This window comes from Scomber japonicus, chromosome 3 (genome assembly GCF_027409825.1).
Source record: "Scomber japonicus isolate fScoJap1 chromosome 3, fScoJap1.pri, whole genome shotgun sequence".
Classification (NCBI taxonomy): domain Eukaryota; kingdom Metazoa; phylum Chordata; class Actinopteri; order Scombriformes; family Scombridae; genus Scomber; species Scomber japonicus.
In genome coordinates, this window is record NC_070580.1 from 17,439,288 (window position 1) to 17,458,670 (window position 19,383).

At 40.5% G+C, this 19,383-nt stretch overlaps 3 protein-coding genes across 3 annotated transcripts; 2 read left to right on the top strand and 1 right to left on the bottom strand.

Annotated features, from left to right (window-relative positions):
• Positions 1-452: 452 nt before the first annotated feature.
• On the bottom strand, positions 453-3,491 carry tsfm (Ts translation elongation factor, mitochondrial). Its single transcript, XM_053315079.1, has 6 exons — positions 3,360-3,491; positions 2,901-3,059; positions 2,631-2,759; positions 2,408-2,530; positions 1,501-1,582; positions 453-1,085 (listed from the first exon to the last, which is right to left on the bottom strand). Exons 1-6 carry the CDS (start codon positions 3,405-3,407, stop codon positions 691-693), a joined length of 936 nt encoding a protein of 311 aa, XP_053171054.1. The 5' UTR covers positions 3,408-3,491; the 3' UTR covers positions 453-690.
• Positions 3,492-4,543: 1,052 nt separating this feature from the next.
• On the top strand, positions 4,544-8,269 carry endou (endonuclease, polyU-specific). The gene is made up of 11 exons (XM_053315911.1): positions 4,544-4,743; positions 5,438-5,512; positions 5,622-5,744; positions 5,861-5,983; positions 6,224-6,346; positions 6,823-7,000; positions 7,113-7,318; positions 7,432-7,545; positions 7,623-7,729; positions 7,825-7,967; positions 8,053-8,269. The coding sequence occupies exons 2-11, from the start codon at positions 5,455-5,457 to the stop codon at positions 8,168-8,170; spliced, it is 1,293 nt and encodes a 430-aa protein (XP_053171886.1). The 5' UTR covers positions 4,544-4,743; positions 5,438-5,454; the 3' UTR covers positions 8,171-8,269.
• Positions 8,270-15,325: 7,056 nt separating this feature from the next.
• LOC128355881 (neurogenic differentiation factor 4-like) lies at positions 15,326-16,315 on the top strand. The gene has a single exon (XM_053316260.1). The coding sequence runs from the start codon at positions 15,326-15,328 to the stop codon at positions 16,313-16,315; it is 990 nt and encodes a 329-aa protein (XP_053172235.1).
• The last annotated feature ends 3,068 nt before the right edge of the window (positions 16,316-19,383 follow it).

Genomic DNA, 19,383 nt, shown 5'->3' on the forward strand with positions numbered 1-19,383 from the left:
TCTGCTTTGAAGGCCTGGAAAAGCATTTTCAAAGAAGATACTGAATTATGTCAGGCTTGATGCTATCATTGCATCAAAGTGCAATGCAACCAAATATTAGGCTTTATGACTTTTATTTGCTTTGAAACCCATCTGCTAATTTACTTTTGCACATCTGAAAAATGGACAAAGTGGACTAAACATTAAAATTGTATTTTAAATAAAATGAGATGTATGTGCATATAAATAGGGGGGAATAAAAGCTAAAAGCCAGTCTCTACTTTTGTCTCATTGCTGTGTTTTGATCTCAAATTCAAATACGATGACGGTGATGTCAAATTTTAGATTGGAACAATCTGAAGGAACAATTATGACAGCATGTCTGACAAAATCATCTTATTGCAGGAGAAACAACATTTCAAAAGCATTACAGCACACTGACATTACAAGAAATACATCCATAGAAAAGAGTGAATCTGGAAATTTAATATACTGTGCGGCACATACAAACAGACTGAGATTTCAAGAAAAAAGACATTTTATTGTTGGACTGTTAGTTTCCTCAGGCACCAGTGCTGGCAGGTCTGCAGAAACAGCTTTCAAATTCATGATGACACTGTGTGACTATCTTAATGTTAGTGAATAAATCTGTAATTGCATTTCATCTTCAAACAAAGACACGTGACATATGGATAAATGATTTGCCCCCCATCATTCTGCTGCTTCACTGGCTGTCTCGCCACACTTAAATCGGACAAAGTCTAACACTCGAGCCTGCTGACCCCTGAGGAACTGTGCCACAGTCCTGCTCGGATCACTCAGGAAGGTTTGAGGCAGCAGGCGTGTCTCACTCTCGCCGCAGGGCAGGTCATCCATGTTGCCCAGGGACACAGGGGCCTCTCCCACTATGTGCTGTCCCAGCTTGCGACCTAAAATTTCCTGTTCTCCCTGTTTTCCACCCTGGAATACAACCAGGGCACCGTAGCGCCCCATGGCCACCTCAGTCTGACCGCTCACACCACCATGTACATACGAGCCGATGTGCCACTCAGCGGGGATGCCCACTGTGACTGCCCGCTTCAGTGACATGTTCTCACCGAGGCGGCCTGAGAGGACAGAGAGAGAGATACTGCATCACTGAATGCTGTAATAAACTGTGCTAATAGCAGAAAAACATGCCGCATTTGTTAAATAGTATTAAAACAAATCATTATGAAGTCTAAATTATTAATTCCGGCCCTGCTTTGTCTGATAAAGTCAGTGAATTAATTTTTTGCTATAAAGCTATCAAAATAATTCCATGTAACAATTTCAGTATTTATTATAATATATTATCTTCAAACTCACTAAAATGTTATATTATTAGTAATTTCAACAATGTTCTATCTTTAAAGGTCAGATTTATGCTATTGAATTCAGTCAACATGCAATTAAGATAAGGTAAAAACAGCAATATTTTATATATATATATGTGTTATACTCAAATAGAGAAATATCCCATCCCAAAAAAACCTTACTGACCTATTGTGAGAGCCACCTGATCAGCGAGTGACGCTCCTTCACCCACACTGAGTTTGTTCAGTTCATCAGCTGCCAGGGAAGTCTGAAAACAAACGTAATATAATAACATAAAGTAAAGTAAAGCAAACAGTGCTGAAGTATTCTGATGTAACCAGAAGTACACAACTGAACATCTGTTTCTATTAGCATCAATCTCTAGAAGTTAAGTTAAAATGATTAAAAGCTAATTATTTGTTATTTGTTCCACATGATCACATCCAAAAGGTTGAAAAGTTAGTGGATCATAAATCACACACAACCTGAAGGGTATTTCACAAAGAAGAAAGAAGCAACAAAATGAATGACGATAAGTCTGGATTCAAGAGACCAGCTTCACATAATTAACTTGTTACTCATCTAACTTGGATTAATGACGTTCATTTTTACTCGCTCTAATGATTTAAAAGCAACTGGAGAAACAATGAAAAATCATTGATGATAGAAATTCTGAAAATGAAGTTTTAGGAGGATTGTGTGAATATAATTACTAAAAAGGGATACAATTGTGGCTTCATTTAATATATTTGAGATTTGCTGTCAAATGTCAACTACAGCTAAAGGAACAGTGGAAGAGATATTTTGGGAGGTTGATATCATGCTCATATTTAACTGTTCAGTGTGAAGCTAGGAGATGATTAGGTTAGCTTAGCTTTTTTTTTTCCTTCTAAAATATAAAACTACTCCTTTAAGCCTACAATTGTATTATTATATTGATTTGGCTGTGCTGCAATAAAAAACAAGAAAACCTCCCCAAACTGCTACGCCTGTCATTTAAAGGGGCAGTGCATAGAATTAAGGTGCATCCAGGCCCCGCTCCAAAGTGAACCAAGCAGTTCCCCCAAGTGCAACGTTTGATGTGTTGCTTTACCTTCACATATCCTGTCTGGCTTTGGGTTTTGTTGTGGTGGTGAGCCATGGTGGCAAATGCCACATCCTTAACCAGCTGCTGGAACTTCTCATTGCGGGCAACAAAGTCTGTCTCACAGTTAACCTACACCAAACACACAAGAGGACAGTCAAGAGTTTATTACTGATTGCATCAAACTAGATACTAGCTGAAGTGAAATAAATCTGTGCACTGCTGGCCTCACCTCCACAAGAACTGCAGCTTTGTCTCCGACAAATAGACCAACCAGACCCTCTTTGGCTTTGCGACCCTCTAGCTTGTTTGCTTTGCTCCAGCCCTCCTTTTGGGCCTGCTCATGCAGCCAAGTCTCTGCCTGAAAATTTGATAATTTAAATGAAAAATACATTTTACAGGTAATTAACAGAGAACAACTATATAGTATATGTTACATTATTTCTTACATTCATGTGGCCATTGACATTTGTACTGTGTGAACACATCATTTAGTTCATACCTGTGTTATGTCATTATCAAACTTCTCCAGTGCTTTCTTGCAGTTTATGAATGTGTAGCCGGTGCTTTTGCGCAGTTTCATCAGGAGGGCCTTCTCTGCTGCCAGGAGCTGACATCCTATATGCAGTGACTGTACATGCTGGAGATTGAGACTGCTGACCTGAGGATGACAGACAAACAGTAAAAGGTGTTACAGCACATATACTGTAGCGTAACCTCAATCAGCACAGTGACACAAGTCTCCTCTTTGTGAAGCAGACAGTCAGAGAATTAAGCACAATTTGGTCAAAACAAAAGTTAAATACAGCCAAACTTATGTCTACTTAACAAGGACTTAGAATGAATTGGAAAAAAACTGAAACTGTCCTCACTGTGTAAGAATGGCTGGTAAATCAGAAATAAAGGAAGCAAACCAGCTCATGGCGACTTCACCTTTAGATAAAAATCACAATCTACTCACCTTTGCAACGTCTCTTGTTAATGTTCTGAATAAAAAGGTTAATGACATCTTTACACCCTGTACAAGTAGACTGTCTTACGAAAGCTCAGTATGTCATTGAAAAATCCATGCTGTATACGGAAGCCAAGTAGGGCCATAAAAGCGTACGTCAAGTTACTTATTGCTGCTCAGCACCCTCTGGAGGACAGGAGGACTACTGACTATTGAGCGCATTTGTTGGCAACTACTTGACTCTAAAGATTGAAGCAATATTTAAACGATATATATCAATAACTTGCCAATAGAGGGCATAAAGGTGTATCCGTGTTTTAGAAACTTAATCTCTTTACTCAATATCTCGCAAACTGGACAGTCACAAGATGATTACAATGCAAATAAAAGAAAGAGAGAGGAAAAGAAAAAAACTTGTGTTTATTCTCTTGACAATTTCTTCATTTTCTGTGGAATAAATTAATACTTTATTATTCAAGCTGCAAGTAAAGAAAGTTTCAAAAAGCATCTAAATGGGTTATTCTTGGGTAGAGGCCAAACATATTTAATATGTATCATTGTTTTTTTGTTTCTTTTATTTTGTGTGTGTTTCTATAGTGTAGGATACTGTGTACAGTTGTGTTTGTGTGTGGATACCAATGATGTAAGTTGGTTTTAGTTGAAATGTACCAGGTTTGTAGTCATTGCGCTGTTTTTAACTGGGTGGGGTGGGGGTGGGGGTGAGATTAAGGATTTATAATGAGACTCTATTTATGTATGCATTTATGTTATATTGTAATTGTAATTGGTTGTATTTATTTTAACATGGACCCCAGGAAGAGTAGCTGTTGACAGCTAATGGGGATCCAAATAAACTAAACTAAACTAAAATTTACCAACTACTCGCTTTGTTTGGAACAGTTTATTTGAGCATGCACCACTTTGCAATAGGCATGTAAAAAAAGGAGTTGCAAAGTACCGTACTTGTTCCTCCATTTTAAGGGGTCATGAGCCAGACATTGTTATTTAAAGTAAACATTGTTTACTGTTCTATAGAAACAACCATTTTTTGTGTACTTTTATCCATTCAGCACCTACCACCCATCTGAACCTAAAAATATTACATAACCAGTGTTTTGTCCTGTTTTCACCATAATCATTATCAGTAGCCCAGACTCCAAAGTGTAATTTAGGGATCGATAAATACAGGGGAACAAAAGTGACTTAAACTGCTGCAAAGGCAGTCCCAGTGAAAACACTATGATGTTACTGTTCAAGCTTCATGTATCAGGTAGAAATGTCTGCAGGTTGTTATACACTAATTGATTAATTCAGAGTGAAATATATTTCTGCTGTGTGTTATTTGTCCCACGGGGGAACACGAGACTCAGCATGTACAGGAACACTGAATCAGGTGAGCTATTCTGAGCTATCATGTACAACCCTGTGAAATACAGCATCTGTCAGTTTGGCAGGAAACATAAGAAAGGTCCTCAAAGACTGCATAACACTACTTTAAAGAGTTTTATTTTATATTGTACATCATGCATATTGGACTGTAAATGTGACATTAAGTTATATTATAGTTTTCATTTAACATCAATCATACTTTTAACGAAACAGCAACAATCTAAAGCTGCAGTTGTTATTACAGGTCACAACTTGAAATTAGTTACTTTGATACATCAAAATAGGCTGGTGTGTGCTAGACAGGTGTGCAGTTTCACAGGGAAGAGATAGAGAGTTTATTTAAACGTTTAAAAAAAATCATTTTAAGTCCCTACTTTGTTAACATGTTGTTGTTTTTGATGTTTTTTTCACACACACACACACACACACACACACACACACACACACACACACACACACACACACACACACACACACACACACACACACAAACACATCATGCACTCATAAACCCATAATAAATGTACATAACTGCTGTGAATCACTGATGACACATTTAGAAAGTTTTATCTAAAAGAATCAATCACATTGAAATGACTGACATCCTGACACATGGGCTGGCTTATGGGCTGGATCGGTGGAGTGAAACTTGCTATAAAAGGAAGACCAAGATAACAGTCAGTTCACCTTGTTTTCAGTTGAGCGCTGAGCCAAGATGAAGGTCATTGCTGCCTTTGCACTATGTGTCACCCTGTTCGGCCAGGGCTACTGCAGTAAGACAACTTTACTTCTTTATTATCACCATCTTTGAAGGTTTCTGTATAACCTTTTGAAGGTTACTCATGTGTCATTAGGTTAACAATCTGTCCTGTTGGCTTCTAGACACCCTGGACTCCTGTCAGGGTCGTTGTGGTTATGGAACAGACATGAATTTCTCCTGTCAGTGTAACACAGCCTGTGAACGCTTCAAAGACTGTTGTTCAGACTACGCTGAGTTGTGTAAAGGTTAGTAAGAAAAGCCAAAAGCTGTCAGAAGAAACTCTTTGCAGCCTTGTGTAGAAAAATGCACACTTATCAACATGTGTCTTGCCTTCTGTCACACGTGTGTTTTTTTCTTCCAGCTGGATCCACTTCTTGTAAAGGCAGATGTGGCGAGAACTACAACTCTCAGAACAAGTGCCACTGCAACTCCAAGTGTGCCCAGCACAACAACTGCTGCAGCGACTATGCAGACCTCTGCAACAGTAAGACAAACCAAGTATCGCCTATAGCTCACATGCCACAAAGTATATCACCAGTGTTTGATAATTATCTTTACACTGTTTGTGTTGTACTTATAACACCTGATGACTTTCTCATGATGGACACTCAATCTTAAAACAGTGAGCCCTAACAGTGCAAAAGTTCAACTTCTCAATCTATAGTTTATGATAACTACTGTAATATTTTATTGTAACATTTTGCCTTTTAATTCTGTTCATTAGGTGGAGCCATGTCTTGTAAAGGCAGATGTGGTGAGAATTACAACTCTCAGAACAAGTGCCACTGCAACTCCAAGTGCGCCCAGTACAGTAACTGCTGCAGCGACTACGCAGATCTCTGCAACAGTAAGACGAACCAAGTATCACCTATAGCTCACGTGCCAAAAATGATATCACCAGTGTTTGTCAACCAGATATTCTGTTTGTGTTGTACTCATGACACCTGCTGACTTTCTCATGATGTACACTGAATCTTAAAACAGCAAACAATGAGCCTCAACAGTGCAAAATCTCAATTTCTCAAACTATAGTTTATGATAACTACTGAGCTTTTTTATTATAACAGTTTGCCTTAACAGTTATAACAGTTAGTCTAATTAATGAATATGAATACATGTTGTCTACACAGGGTTGTGTTACCTGCTTTTAGTCAATATGACCAGTAGGTGTCACTATTGTGCTAAGCATAAACATGTTCAGTCTACTCTGCACCTTCTCCAATGACTCCTGCTATGGAAATGCAAAAGTCAATATTATGTTTCAACAACAGAAATTAAAATATGTGTTGGTTTGGGATAATTGATTGATGATTGATTTTACAGGTGGAGGGGGCGGTGGTGGTGGTGGTGCCGTCATCACTGACGCTGAGATCAAGGCTGTCTCTGAGGCACTTTACGCTCTGGACTCAAACAAGGCCTCAGCTTCAGAACTGATCATTGACCCTCAAGCTCTGGTGCCAGACTCTCAGACCAGTTCCCAGACAGATCTTTCCTCTGTGCCGTGAGAGAACACTTGTCCTATTGTCACAGCACTCTTTCATTGGCTTGATAGTGATGTATTTACCCCCTTTTCTGTGTCATTTGTCATCTGAGTTGATGTGTTGTTCTTCCAGCTTGTTCACCTACGTAGATGAGGGGGTTTTGTTCTCCAGGCCCACCTACGTCGCTTTCCTGGCTGTGTTGGACAACTACAACAGGATGACTGGACAGGCAGAGGACTTCAGTCCCCAGCAGCTGGCTGAGCAGGAAACCTTTGTCAGGGAGACCATGTCCAACACAGAGCTGGGCAGAGAGCTGTTTGCCTTCCTCCTGACCAAGGGTAACTAGATTGTCTTGTAATAGTCAATAATCACAATCACATACTTTCTGGTGATCAGGTAACGTCCTCACTTGATATTAATGTTCATAATGGGTGTAACTCTGAATTTGAAGGTGTTTATGCAACCGAGGAGGATTTCATTTACGACCTGAAGATGATGTGGTTCGGTCTGTACTCACGTAACAACAACAAGATGGACTCCAGTGGCTTTGAACACATCTTTGCAGGTTTGGAGAAAAGAGATGTCTCTGAAACACTGCAGATGTCTTGCGAACATTTTTTTCTTACCTACATTCTGTAATAGGAGAGGTCAAGGGAGGAAAGGTGTCTGGTTTCCACAACTGGATCCAGTTTTATCTTCTTGAGAAAAGTGGACTGCTGAACTACTACAGCCACAGCTTCAATGGGCCTGTAAGTGTCAACAGTCAAGACTTCAAATGTTGGTTTTTGATATTGCATGTGTAGCTCTGCCTTAATTTTCTTTCTTCCTTTTTCCCGGCTCTCAGTGGACTAACTACCCCGATGTTATGGGAATGCAGTTCAAGTGGGATGGCTACTTCAAGCAGGTCGGGTCTGCAATTATTGGCTGCAGCCCTGAATTCGACTTTGCCCTTTACAGCCTCTGCTACATCACTCGCCCTGGAAAACAGTGAGTAAAATCAACATATCTTGTCGTGTTTTCTTGTGTGTGAACCTTCTCTGATTTTTGTTGTTCGTGTGCGTGTCATCCACAGGTGTCGTCTGAGCCTGGGAGGACAGGAGCTGATTATCCAAACTTACACCTGGGAAAAGACTTTCTATGGTGATGGGAAGAAGTTTATTGGCTCTGCTTTTCCTTCAACTCCCAGATAAACTAAACAGTATGATCTATGGCCTGCTCTATGTGAAAAGGGCCATGAGATAAGTCCTGTTGTGATTTAGCACTATATAAATAAAACTTACATAACTCGACTTATGGAGGAGCCTGCTAGTGTGTCATTACACTCATGATATAAATAAATTGAAAATAATTTAACAATTGACATTTTTATCGGTTAAAAGCTATGAGATGATGTGAATGTATCACACTACCTTACTTTAAGCCCCAAATCCCTTAATAAAGCAGTCCAGAATAATGTGGAAAAAGAAAATCTTGCATAAATAAAATGGTAAACCAGACAGTCCATTAATCTGCAGTGAAACCTTTCTGAGCAGTCTTACAGAGCATGAGAATGTGGTGCTCTCCCAAGGGCACGATCAAACTGTGCCTAATGGGGCAAAAAATGGGCATTTACACACCATGAACGGGTACAATACTGACACCAACCCTTCAGTAGTAAGAGCATGTGCGCATTTGACACAATTGCTTATTGTCTTACAAAACCCCAAAACAAAATACAGTCTTTTGCAGTATGAACTATAGAAACAAAAAGACATTAACAGATTCTGTTCTGCTTGACCTGCTCCAAACAGTAGCCACCAGCTAAATCTGTTCTTATCAGCTGTCCATAAAGCTGTGTGTGTAACTCCCCAGTTGGGGTTAAGTGTGTGTGTGTGTGTGTGTGTGTGTGTGTGTGTGTGTGAGAGAGAGAGGGTGTCCAGCTGGGATGGGGGTTGATTTTACTCTTTCACTCATCTAGGGTGACTAACAGGATAAATTCTGGTCTGCCGACAGAACAGGGGGACACACTTGCAGCTCTGTTTAAAGAAAGTATTACAGGAGATGGCTCTGCCACTGATCCCATTGTCCACCAGTCTGTGTGCATTCAGGCAAAATAAGAGCACAGGAGCCATTGGTTTGCAAGAAAACCACAGCCTTCAGTGATTCATCTGGCCCGGGCCTCACATGCAGTCAAAGTGTTGCAGCAACATGACAATAAAGTTAGCTCAGGGAAGAATTTTTCTCACTATTTTGTCAAACCATACTACATTTTCTGAGCTGTTGACTCTAGAAATTAAAAGAGTAAATCTTCTCTCTTTTCACACTGCCCTCTTTTTAAAGCCCACATGGAATCAAATTAAATCACAGTGGGGCAAATAAAAGAAAAAAGATTCAATTGTTTCTTTTGTCACTCACACAACTTCATAATCGAATTATAGCTGGCCACCCGCCAGCGTGTCCTCGCATCCCCCCCAAATGGGCTTCTCCTGGCAGATCTCGTGAGCCACCTGACTTTTGTTTTGTAATTATATTATCCCGCTCTCCCTTTAGCATGTTGCAGCTAATGGCTGCGCGGGCCAGCCCAGCTGCACATGCAGAAACAAAGCTGCTTATGGGGCCAGACAATGGACCCGTGGAAAAGGGACGCCTGAAGGCGGTCAGCCAATGAGCACGCACAACAGGGGGCCAACAGAGGGTTTAGGGAAGGGTTAAGGGGGTTTAGGGGTTCAGGCAGAGTGGGGGTGACTATTTTATCCAGTAGTGGGGTCCATCAATGAGATGGTTAGTAGGAGGACACATGGTCAACATCACCCCTGTCTCCCCAGGGTCGGTGCTGGGCTGGAGGGAGGTTCAAGTTTGGCTTAGATGCCGGTCATTTCTAAAGTTGATGGGGGACCATGAAACGAAGAGTAACGTTCATTCTCTGGAGTGTTTTGTGTGCTTTCCAAACAATTTGATGACCATGTTATCATTGCAATGACAAGTTTACATTTTAAAATGTCAACACGTATATGAAGAGTAAGAGAACTGACCACGTTATGTTATTATTGCACTAAAGGTATATCCAAGGCTGCTGATGAAGGGGGAAAAAAGATTGCTGCGCATACAATCTACCACATCCTTAACATGCACACAAACAAACACACTGACATGCACATATACACACACACACTTCTCATGCTGTGGTGTTGGCATCTCTCCGAGGATTTCCAGTATGACAGATGGACAAAGCCCACTTTCCCCCACTGTGTCACATACAGAAGCACTGGGAATTCAGAGGAAGGTCATGTTCATGTGTGTACTGGAGTGAAGTTTTATCTGTCCTTCTTTTTTTTTCTTAACATGGTAACTAAATTCCCATCAAACAAATATACCTAGAAAAGGTTAGGGGGTGTCCTCTGAGCAATGTGGACATGCTGAGTGAGCTGAGCGGCCAGTGGAGAATAGAGGAGCATCTGAGCCACAGATTGTTGAAATAGGAGAAATGTTTAAGGCCATCTGCAGCAGGACATCATCATGTGTGGCCAGTACTGAGGGACCTGGGGACATTATGGCACACATACTGTACAGGATACACTTGAGCACTACTTGTGGAATATGAAGATTGTGCAATATAAGTAGGTCAAACTGGAGTAAAAAATGAATGATGGAGCTAAAAAAAAGCATCATTAGTCATGACAAATGTTATTTAGCAATAAGGATAAGGATACATTTATTGATCCCACAGTGGGATGTAATTCATATTCCTGAAAAAAAAATAATGCACAGATTCTAATTAATGTCAGAACCATGTGACAGTGTCATGACAGTTTGAAATGGGGAAACAGCTAGCATATTCCCCTGTTAGTTCCACTCTGGGGATGCAAGAGGCCCAGATCTGCTATTCCCATTTCAGGCTGCAGGTGTGGAGTAGGAGAGGCAGAGACCCAGGGGGAGGAGCAGTGGGTAAGGTGGTTGGCCTAGGGATGATCGGGGGAAAGAGGGGAGCATACTTTTGGGTGTGCAGATTACCTACCTCCAGCCTCCCCATTAGAGCATGTGGTGCTCTGCTCCGAAATCACGCATATTCTCTGCCTCACTGTTCCCTGATCAGTGAGGATGAGTGTCAAGGGATGAGCCTTCCTGTACTGTACTGGCAGATTATGACTATTTATTTATGGTATATACTCACCTGGAATTAAAAAACAGGATAGACTATTTCATTTTTTATAATCTGACTAAACACACTTTTCACGCTTGTGGTGGGAATGTTTAGTTAAAATATAGACTTTGTTCTTTAAAATCTTTTCAGTTCAAGTTTATCCACAATAATAACTATCAGTAAGTCTATGTGCTACAACCAAGTCTATTATCTTAATGAATCAGGATCAAACTGTCCTACAAGTCTTCCATTGTGATTTACCAGATTAACTAAAGATGACATGGAATAATTTACAAAAAGCATAAATTATGCCAGACATGAACTACTGTAGTTCCACAGATAGCTTCTCCGTGTTAGTCACCTTTGTCAAACAGGCAACTCTGAAACACAAAAAATCTTTTGCATTTATTCACTGACTTCACTGTTTCAATACTTCTCCTGAGTGTTACAGTAAAGAGCCATTACTCCACATGCTCAGTCTCAGCTCAAACATGTGTGCATGTGGGATTTTTATGATCCTTGCAGTTGATAATTTGATCAACAAGTGTGATGATCAAACATTTCAGACACGCCTTGAAAGCCTTTTACAGACAGAAGTAACGTCAGCTTGTGGTACCCTGCAAACTTTATGTAGATGATTTTACCATCTTTTTAAAGTTCACTCAAGAATGTATTTTAATATGGTTACTTTACTTGGATGTTTGAGCTTCACTTTGCAGAATGATGTACAGTATGTGTTTGACAATGGAAGGCTAAAATGAAATGAGTTCCAGAGCTGCAATGATTAGTCAATTAATCTCAAATTACAGAAAATAAATTAGCAACTATTCAGATAATCGATTAATCACTTAAAGCTATTTTTAACATGTCAATGTCAAAATTAACTGACTCCTGCTTCTTAAATGTGAATATATTCTTTTATGACAGTAAACTGAATATCTTTGGGTCGTGGACTGTTAGTCGGGAAAATAGAAGACCTTTGAGGATCTCATCTTGCACTTTGGGAAACTTAAAAAAAAAATCATTTTCTGACATTTTATGGACCAAATAACCAATTAATCGATTAATTAATCGATAAATAAAAAAGCATTGCTGTTGTAGCCCTGTTAAAGTGAACAATATGAAAACTTGAAGCTTCAAATGCACATACACAGAGTGACATTCCTTTGCAGTAGGATTTAACTTATGTTAAGAAAGTAAACTTTACAAATGTTTACCTAAAAAGCTATTTGCTCATTCATGGATGATTGATTTTACAACGAGAAAGAAAGCGCATAGTTTTAATGATGTAATTTAATATTTTTGTGGGAAAAATTGAGCATTTTTTATATCAGTGTTTTTATGTTTATTGTTTACAGGTCTGGTGGGAAACTTTAAGTAATTGTCAACATTCAGAACATTCAGGATACTAAAATGAAATAAATAAATGAAAGACTACTAACAAGCAAATACATCATTTCATTGAGGGAGAGCTGCTCAAACATGTAATATGGGTCATTGTGCTTTAAGATTGACTATCCAGAGGGCAGGGACCTATATTCTTCACAGAGAAGAGACCAACAAATGAGTCCCAAAGATGCTGTAACTGCACACCTCATCTGCTCAGAGCTGCCTCTTGGGTGAAATGAACTCGTTCAACAGCCATATCTCTGCAGTGCGGAGGGATGGATGGTTGGAAGAGGGGATGGAGCAAACACCTGCTCACACGCAACTTCAAGCTGTCACATACAGTTAAGCTCAGCCGATTGAGCGCGTCTCCCCACAGCTCAATGCATAGCCGACGTGCTGCGGATTTGGCGGCCGCCACAAAGACCCGGGGCCTCGGACCTTACACACACACACACACACACACACACACACATGCGCACACACAGAAGGGAGAGAGGGGGGGGGGGGGGGGGGAGATATCAGATTATGGTCACTTTTTGGGACATTACATAGTCCATTACCATCACCACTACTTGCCTTACCCTAAGTCTACCCTCTGACCCCAAAATCAGCCTTTTCCCCAATTGGAAAAGGCATCCCCAATTAACTGGCACTAAGTCTGAAATGTGTTACCAAACGTAGCCTATGGCGGACCACACATCACACACGCATCAGGCAACGAGCCACGGGCCGGCCACGCGCGAGCTCCAGCGCGTCAGCAGGAATTGGATGGGGAGCGGTGGAGGGGGGAGGGGGGAGGAGCTTTAAGAGTGGACGTTAAAGCCAGAGCCCCTGCAGAGTGACCCGCACTGAGATTGGAGACACGGCACCTCTTCACTGTTTGATGGACAGAGGGACCAAACTGTGATCCGTGGAGAGAAGAAAACTATCATCTGACGAACTTCCAGAGGAGGTACTGGACAAACCAGGTATGTGTCTGTGTTAGGTTTAAAATTTAAAAAAAAAATCATTATAATTATTTTTAACAAATGATTTAATACAATTTTACGCAGCCTTTAAAAGTTGTAGCCTAGTATAAATTAAACGCACCAGTTACTGAGTTACTTGTATTTCAGTTTGTGAAAATGATGTGGTGAACCTGAATTTTGGCACAGGTTTAAACTTCAACTTTACTGCATACAAATAAAAAAGTATAGACTAATGACAAATATGCAGTCTATAAAATTCTTAATATGATTCAAAGCACATATAGCAGCCCAGGCACACAATTTGTGGCGAAACGTAACTATTTCTGGAAATGTCTCGTTCGGTTCAATCAGTCGTCTGTCTGTCACTGATCTGGGGATGTCGATCTTTCATTTAATCCCATGGTCGTTGCTTCATCCGCAGAGCAAATCCTGCGATGGCCCAGATTGAGATCGCCTCCTGTCAGTGACTTTATCTCGCCGGGATATTACTAGTTCAGAAGTTGACCGGGATTACCCCGGGTGAGGAGAGAGAGGGGGGGAGGAGGGGATGGAAATAGATTATTCATTTTTTTAAAACTAAACTAAACAAATAGTTATCTCTTACCAAAGAGTAGAGTTGTTATCCGCGTTATTTTCTCCTTTGCGTTAACGTTTGGGCCAATCAGCCACACCTGTAGAGCGACAGGAGGAGCTGTCCAGTGCTGAAAGCGTCGGCCCGGTTTGATAGTTACTTTATGACTATTGATCATTGGTAATGTAAACTTCTCAATTTGACAAGACATCGACAGTGTCTAAATCCTATTATTATTTGGAATTTATATTTAATTGTTCAGTTAATTGTAGCAGTCAAATCTTAAAACATTAGAGTCCGTAACATATAGCATTTAATATAGTTTTAATGGTATAATGAACACAAGAGCATGACCTCAGTGTCCTTAGTGATAGCTACAGCTCTAATTCTTTAACATTGTCTGGTCCATTTTATTTACACTATATAGACTGATATTACAGATTTTCCTCAAGGTAGGAAGCTACTATCTGTACAGATCACTAAACTTTAACCTCAACCCTCAATTTAAGGTAAAAAATAACCCCAAGTTGTAATTGTAATCACTCTTACTATAATTACTTATAATTGTAATTCATTATTAATTATCAGTAACAAGGCTTTCATATCAGGAAAAAATAAATAAATTATAAAACCAGTTTATGCTCAGCTATGTCAATACCAGCCAATGCTTCAGCTTGATGTAAAATGCTCTTAGACTGTCTCTGCATCATAACACAAAGGCTAGATGAGACCCACAGACATCTATGAGCTTTGGTGAGTCAGGAGTCTGCTCGATTTTAAAACCAAGAAAAGACTGTCAGGTGTTTGCATATTTAATTCTTCAGTGGTATAACAAGTAAGTAGAAATAGCAATACTACAAAGTACCACAGATTACTCCATTACAATCAAAACTTTACTTAAAATAAGAGTACAGAAGTGTTATCAAATATCAGAGATTCAGATTATAATATTGGACTATTATCACTGAGGCCATAACATAGATGCAGCATTTTAAAATGCAACATATTATTATTATACATTATTGCAGTGTGCTGAGCTGGTGTTAATTTTGGTAGTTTAAGTTGATACGCTTGTAGCAAAAAGTACATCATTCATGAGGTCCTCAGAAATTAAAACAAAAAACAAAAAACAAAACAAAATGGATAGTTTACATAAAACATATCAGTAAAGGTGATTTTCTCTATTGATCATCATGTCCATGTTTTTTCTGAAATAAATACAACAGGATCATTAATACACTGGTCAGTATCTGTACCACAGCTCACGTGTTTGATTCTCCCTTGTTTCTAGAGGACTATGATGATTAAGCCATACATGAGACAAGAGGATGGAGAGGAGGACACCAGCCCTCTGCAGTGGATGGATGGCGACATGAGCTCACCTGATGGAGACGCATCATCACACCACTACCAAGCAAGTGGCATGAACCAGCAGGCCAGGGAGGTGGGGAGTGAGGATGCAGAGGAAGATGAGGAGGACGAAGAAGAAGGACAAGAGGATGAGAACGGGTCCAAGCGACGGGGGCCCAAGAGGAAGCGTATGACCAAGGCCCGGCAGGAGCGCTTCCGTGCCAGGCGTGTAAAGGCTAATGCCAGAGAGCGCTCGCGCATGCACGGTTTAAATGATGCACTGGAGAACCTGCGCACCATTATGCCCTGTCACTCCAAAACCCAGAAACTGTCCAAGATTGAGACATTACGGCTGGCCCGCAACTACATCTGTGCCCTGTCCGAGGCCCTGGAGGGGGGTCTTTCCACAGAGAGCAGAGCTTTCATGGAGACCATGTGTAAAGGCCTCTCGCAGCCCACCACTAACCTTGTCGCAGGCTGCCTGCAGATGGGTCCGACTCTGGGTGTCGGGGTGAGGGCTGAGGACAGACATGGGGTCCGGGCGCCGTCTACTCCTCTTGGTGGTGTGGTGAGCTACTCCTCCCCTGGCCTGCCAAGTCCGCCATACGGCACTTTTGACTCTGCTCACCTGCTTCACCTGAGGGCGATGAAAGGAGGAGTGTATGAGAATCACTCTCCGAACGAGTACAATGCTGGCGGTGTGGGAACCCCTCCGTACGAAGGCCCCCCTACACCACCACTGAGCATCAGCAACTTGGTGCCAAAACAGGAGCCTTCACCCCACTATTTGCCCCCACACCACTACTCCCCCTCCTCAGTGGACCAGGGCCTGTATCAGACTCAGACTGGCTACGATGCACACATAGAGGGGCAGTATGACTCCTACCATCCAACGCACATGGCGCCCCGACAGATAACCCCTGTCTACAGAGACTAAGATGGATCAGGAGGGACGACTCTACTTCAGTCATTGACACAACCTGACTGGTCGCTCTTTGATTCTTCATGAACACTGACTGATGTCTCTTCAGACTTTCTCAGTAGACAAACTACAAGTAGAGGAACTTTAGAATAAAAACGCTTTGTTTACATGTGTGCTGCACAATAGACTAGCACTAAACATTGTTAAAATTAGAAAATACTTGACTTAAAACATTTTCTTACAAACTGATTACCAAATGATTTAAGGGTCTTTTAGGTCCCGACATTAAATAACACTTTGAACACCTAGTCATGATGTATTATCCGTCACATCCTGTTAATATAAGCACTTCAAATTTAGCTTCGGTAACATCAGATGTTCTACATATATTTAAGTATTTTTTATTTATTGTCTAATTTAATACAGTATATATGGACTTTGTTCTGATGTACCAGTGTGTCTGGTTTTCCTTTTGTATAAAGGCTTCTCTTTGTTTGCTAGTTAGATTGATAGTTTCTCTCTTTTTCTTTCGTGTCCAATTTTCTGTGTTGTGTATTATTTCATGTTTTGCACTCGAAATGCATTCAGAGGTAGATTTCTTAGTATGATGTAGCTGATCTTTGTATGTTGTTGTCTGCAAAGGGAAGATGTTTAGATGTGAAGAAAAATGAAAAGGAAGACAATGAACAGGGAGTTTAAGTTGGAGACTACAAAAAATGTCATTCTCAGGTTAACACTGGATATAAGATTACCAACAAATTTTACATTGGATACGATGTAATTTTTTTTTTACTATTTTTGTTTCAATTGAAAAATTGATGTTATTAAAATATTTTTAAAAAACAATCAGTTAATGGCTTCTGTGGTTGCTTTTGTATTTGATACATAGATATTCCTGGGCCAGTGTCATCTTTTTGTCTCATAGTGCACCTTCAGCATTTCAGCATTCTGTTTCCTCGCTACTTTGTTTTTCATTTTTCTACACAGATCTCGTGGTTTAGAGGCACTAATCCGAGTCTTTTAATGAAAGGGCGGATGTGCAAGGCAGGATTGTAAGATAAAGATTTATGATTAACATGGCTGCCCGGCCACGCAGATCCTTTCCTTCACTGATACTAGGATGGCATAATCCTGTCCTGACATTCCCTCAGGCCTCAACTTTACACTTACATATGTAATAAACACGTGTGTGTGTGTGTGTGTGTGTGTATGTACATTTATACACTTGACCTTTCAAACACAGACACATTTGTTATACCAGAATCAAGATTTATGGCGGTGTAGAAGCCTGACTGTCCCTCTCTTGATGTATCGACATAGAAAAGGATAAACATTAAACCTGGAAAAGAAAACATAATAAAGAAGAACAACTGAAGAGGTAAAAAAATAAAGTTGTGAATATAAAACCAAGGTGAGAAAATGATGAAGACAATAAAAAAACAACTGATCTAAGAGCAGTCACTTCTGTTGATTCATGTGTCCACGTTGGTCAGTGGGAAGGCCACCCACTGAGAGGTCACTTAGGAAGAGTCAAAAGGTCACACTGGGTCGTGGCTCACTGGTGGGAATGTCCTGAAAGAGCCGTGGTCACCAGTTGCATCATCGCTCGGCTGGTCAATTTGTCTTTCTGCGTCTTTCCCATCTAGAATGCCGTGTGTTAGATAAGTATGATGTTAGAGGTTATATTATGGATGAAATGCTCATAATCCTGATGACATCCTACGCTTGACCTGCGCTTGGAAGAAATATATCGCTTTGTTGTCACAAGGATTAGTATAAGCCTGTGTGTGTGTATTTGTGTGGTGCATTTGTGGTACTAAACAGTGAAACCAGGGACTGACTCTGTGGGATGATAACAAAAACAGGACATTTTAGGACGCACAGACTATCTTCTTCTGTCCACATGACAGAATAAAGACAGATGATAGACTAATGTCTCAAGGAAAATAAATCATCTACCATTTGAAAAAGGCTATTTTTCCCTTAAGTCAAACAAAGGGCTACAATTGCCCTCACCCTTTTTGACCTTTGGCCCCTTTTGACTAGACACTAGTCTGGATCTGGAGGCTGCAATGGCAGCAGAGGTGTCCCGTGGCACTACTCTTCACCTCTGTAAAAGATATTATTTATTTCAGTGAGTTTTTTGTGCATAATTATATAAGCATTCAACAGCAGCAGACTGCTACTGCCTGAATATTGTAAGTCAACAATGTCATATACACTAGAAAATACATGATAGTGTGTGTGTTTGTTCTTGTAAGTATATGCTTGTGTCTGTATGTGTGCACATCTTGCGTGCACAGTTGTGTTATTTGGGATAAAACAGTATTAAGCAGCTGATCAGAGCTCAGTGTCTAAACGGCTGCATTAACTCAGTAATCCTGAGGGGAGAGAAGCAGTCTGGCTTCAGCTCATCATCTCCTCCGCTACACAACAAAAAGCAGATATTATGCACAACGACACAAAGCACCAGGAAGTGATGAACACTCACTCACGCACCAATAAATGAATGTTTAATTCAAATTTATTGCAGCAAAAGTGTTGAATCTTTATTTATAGGCCTGTGAGGAGTGATTTAAGTACCAGGAGATGCTTTTGTGGGTACTAAACCTGTAAATGAGGAGAGTAGAGTTGTGCTGCCACCAAGTGGTGAAAGAAGTTGCTGAAATGAGATCTTTGGTTGAGTGATGAGAGAAGAGCTTTTGGCCATGAGGTGTCACCATTAGACAATCTGCTGCTACTGCTGCAACCCTCCGAATGATCTGCAGTGGGAGAGGATCCTTTACTGCTTGGCTTTTATGCTGATGATGAGTGACAGTGCTCCTTATGGGTTGAGATTCATCTCTTAAACATGCTGGAATTTGTGCAACACCACTGACATATATTTCATTTGCACTATACAACAAGCTGCAAGGATTTCTGTGGAGGTAGAGTGTTTAAAACAAACACCATCCATTGCAATCTCAACTGGTAAACTTGCCAGCAGAGTGAGTGAAGAGTGGGAATAGAATTAACCTATTTACATGTAAACTGGTTGATGCTGTGTGTTTGGATCTGAGTAATCAGGCTAATTAAGGTACCTG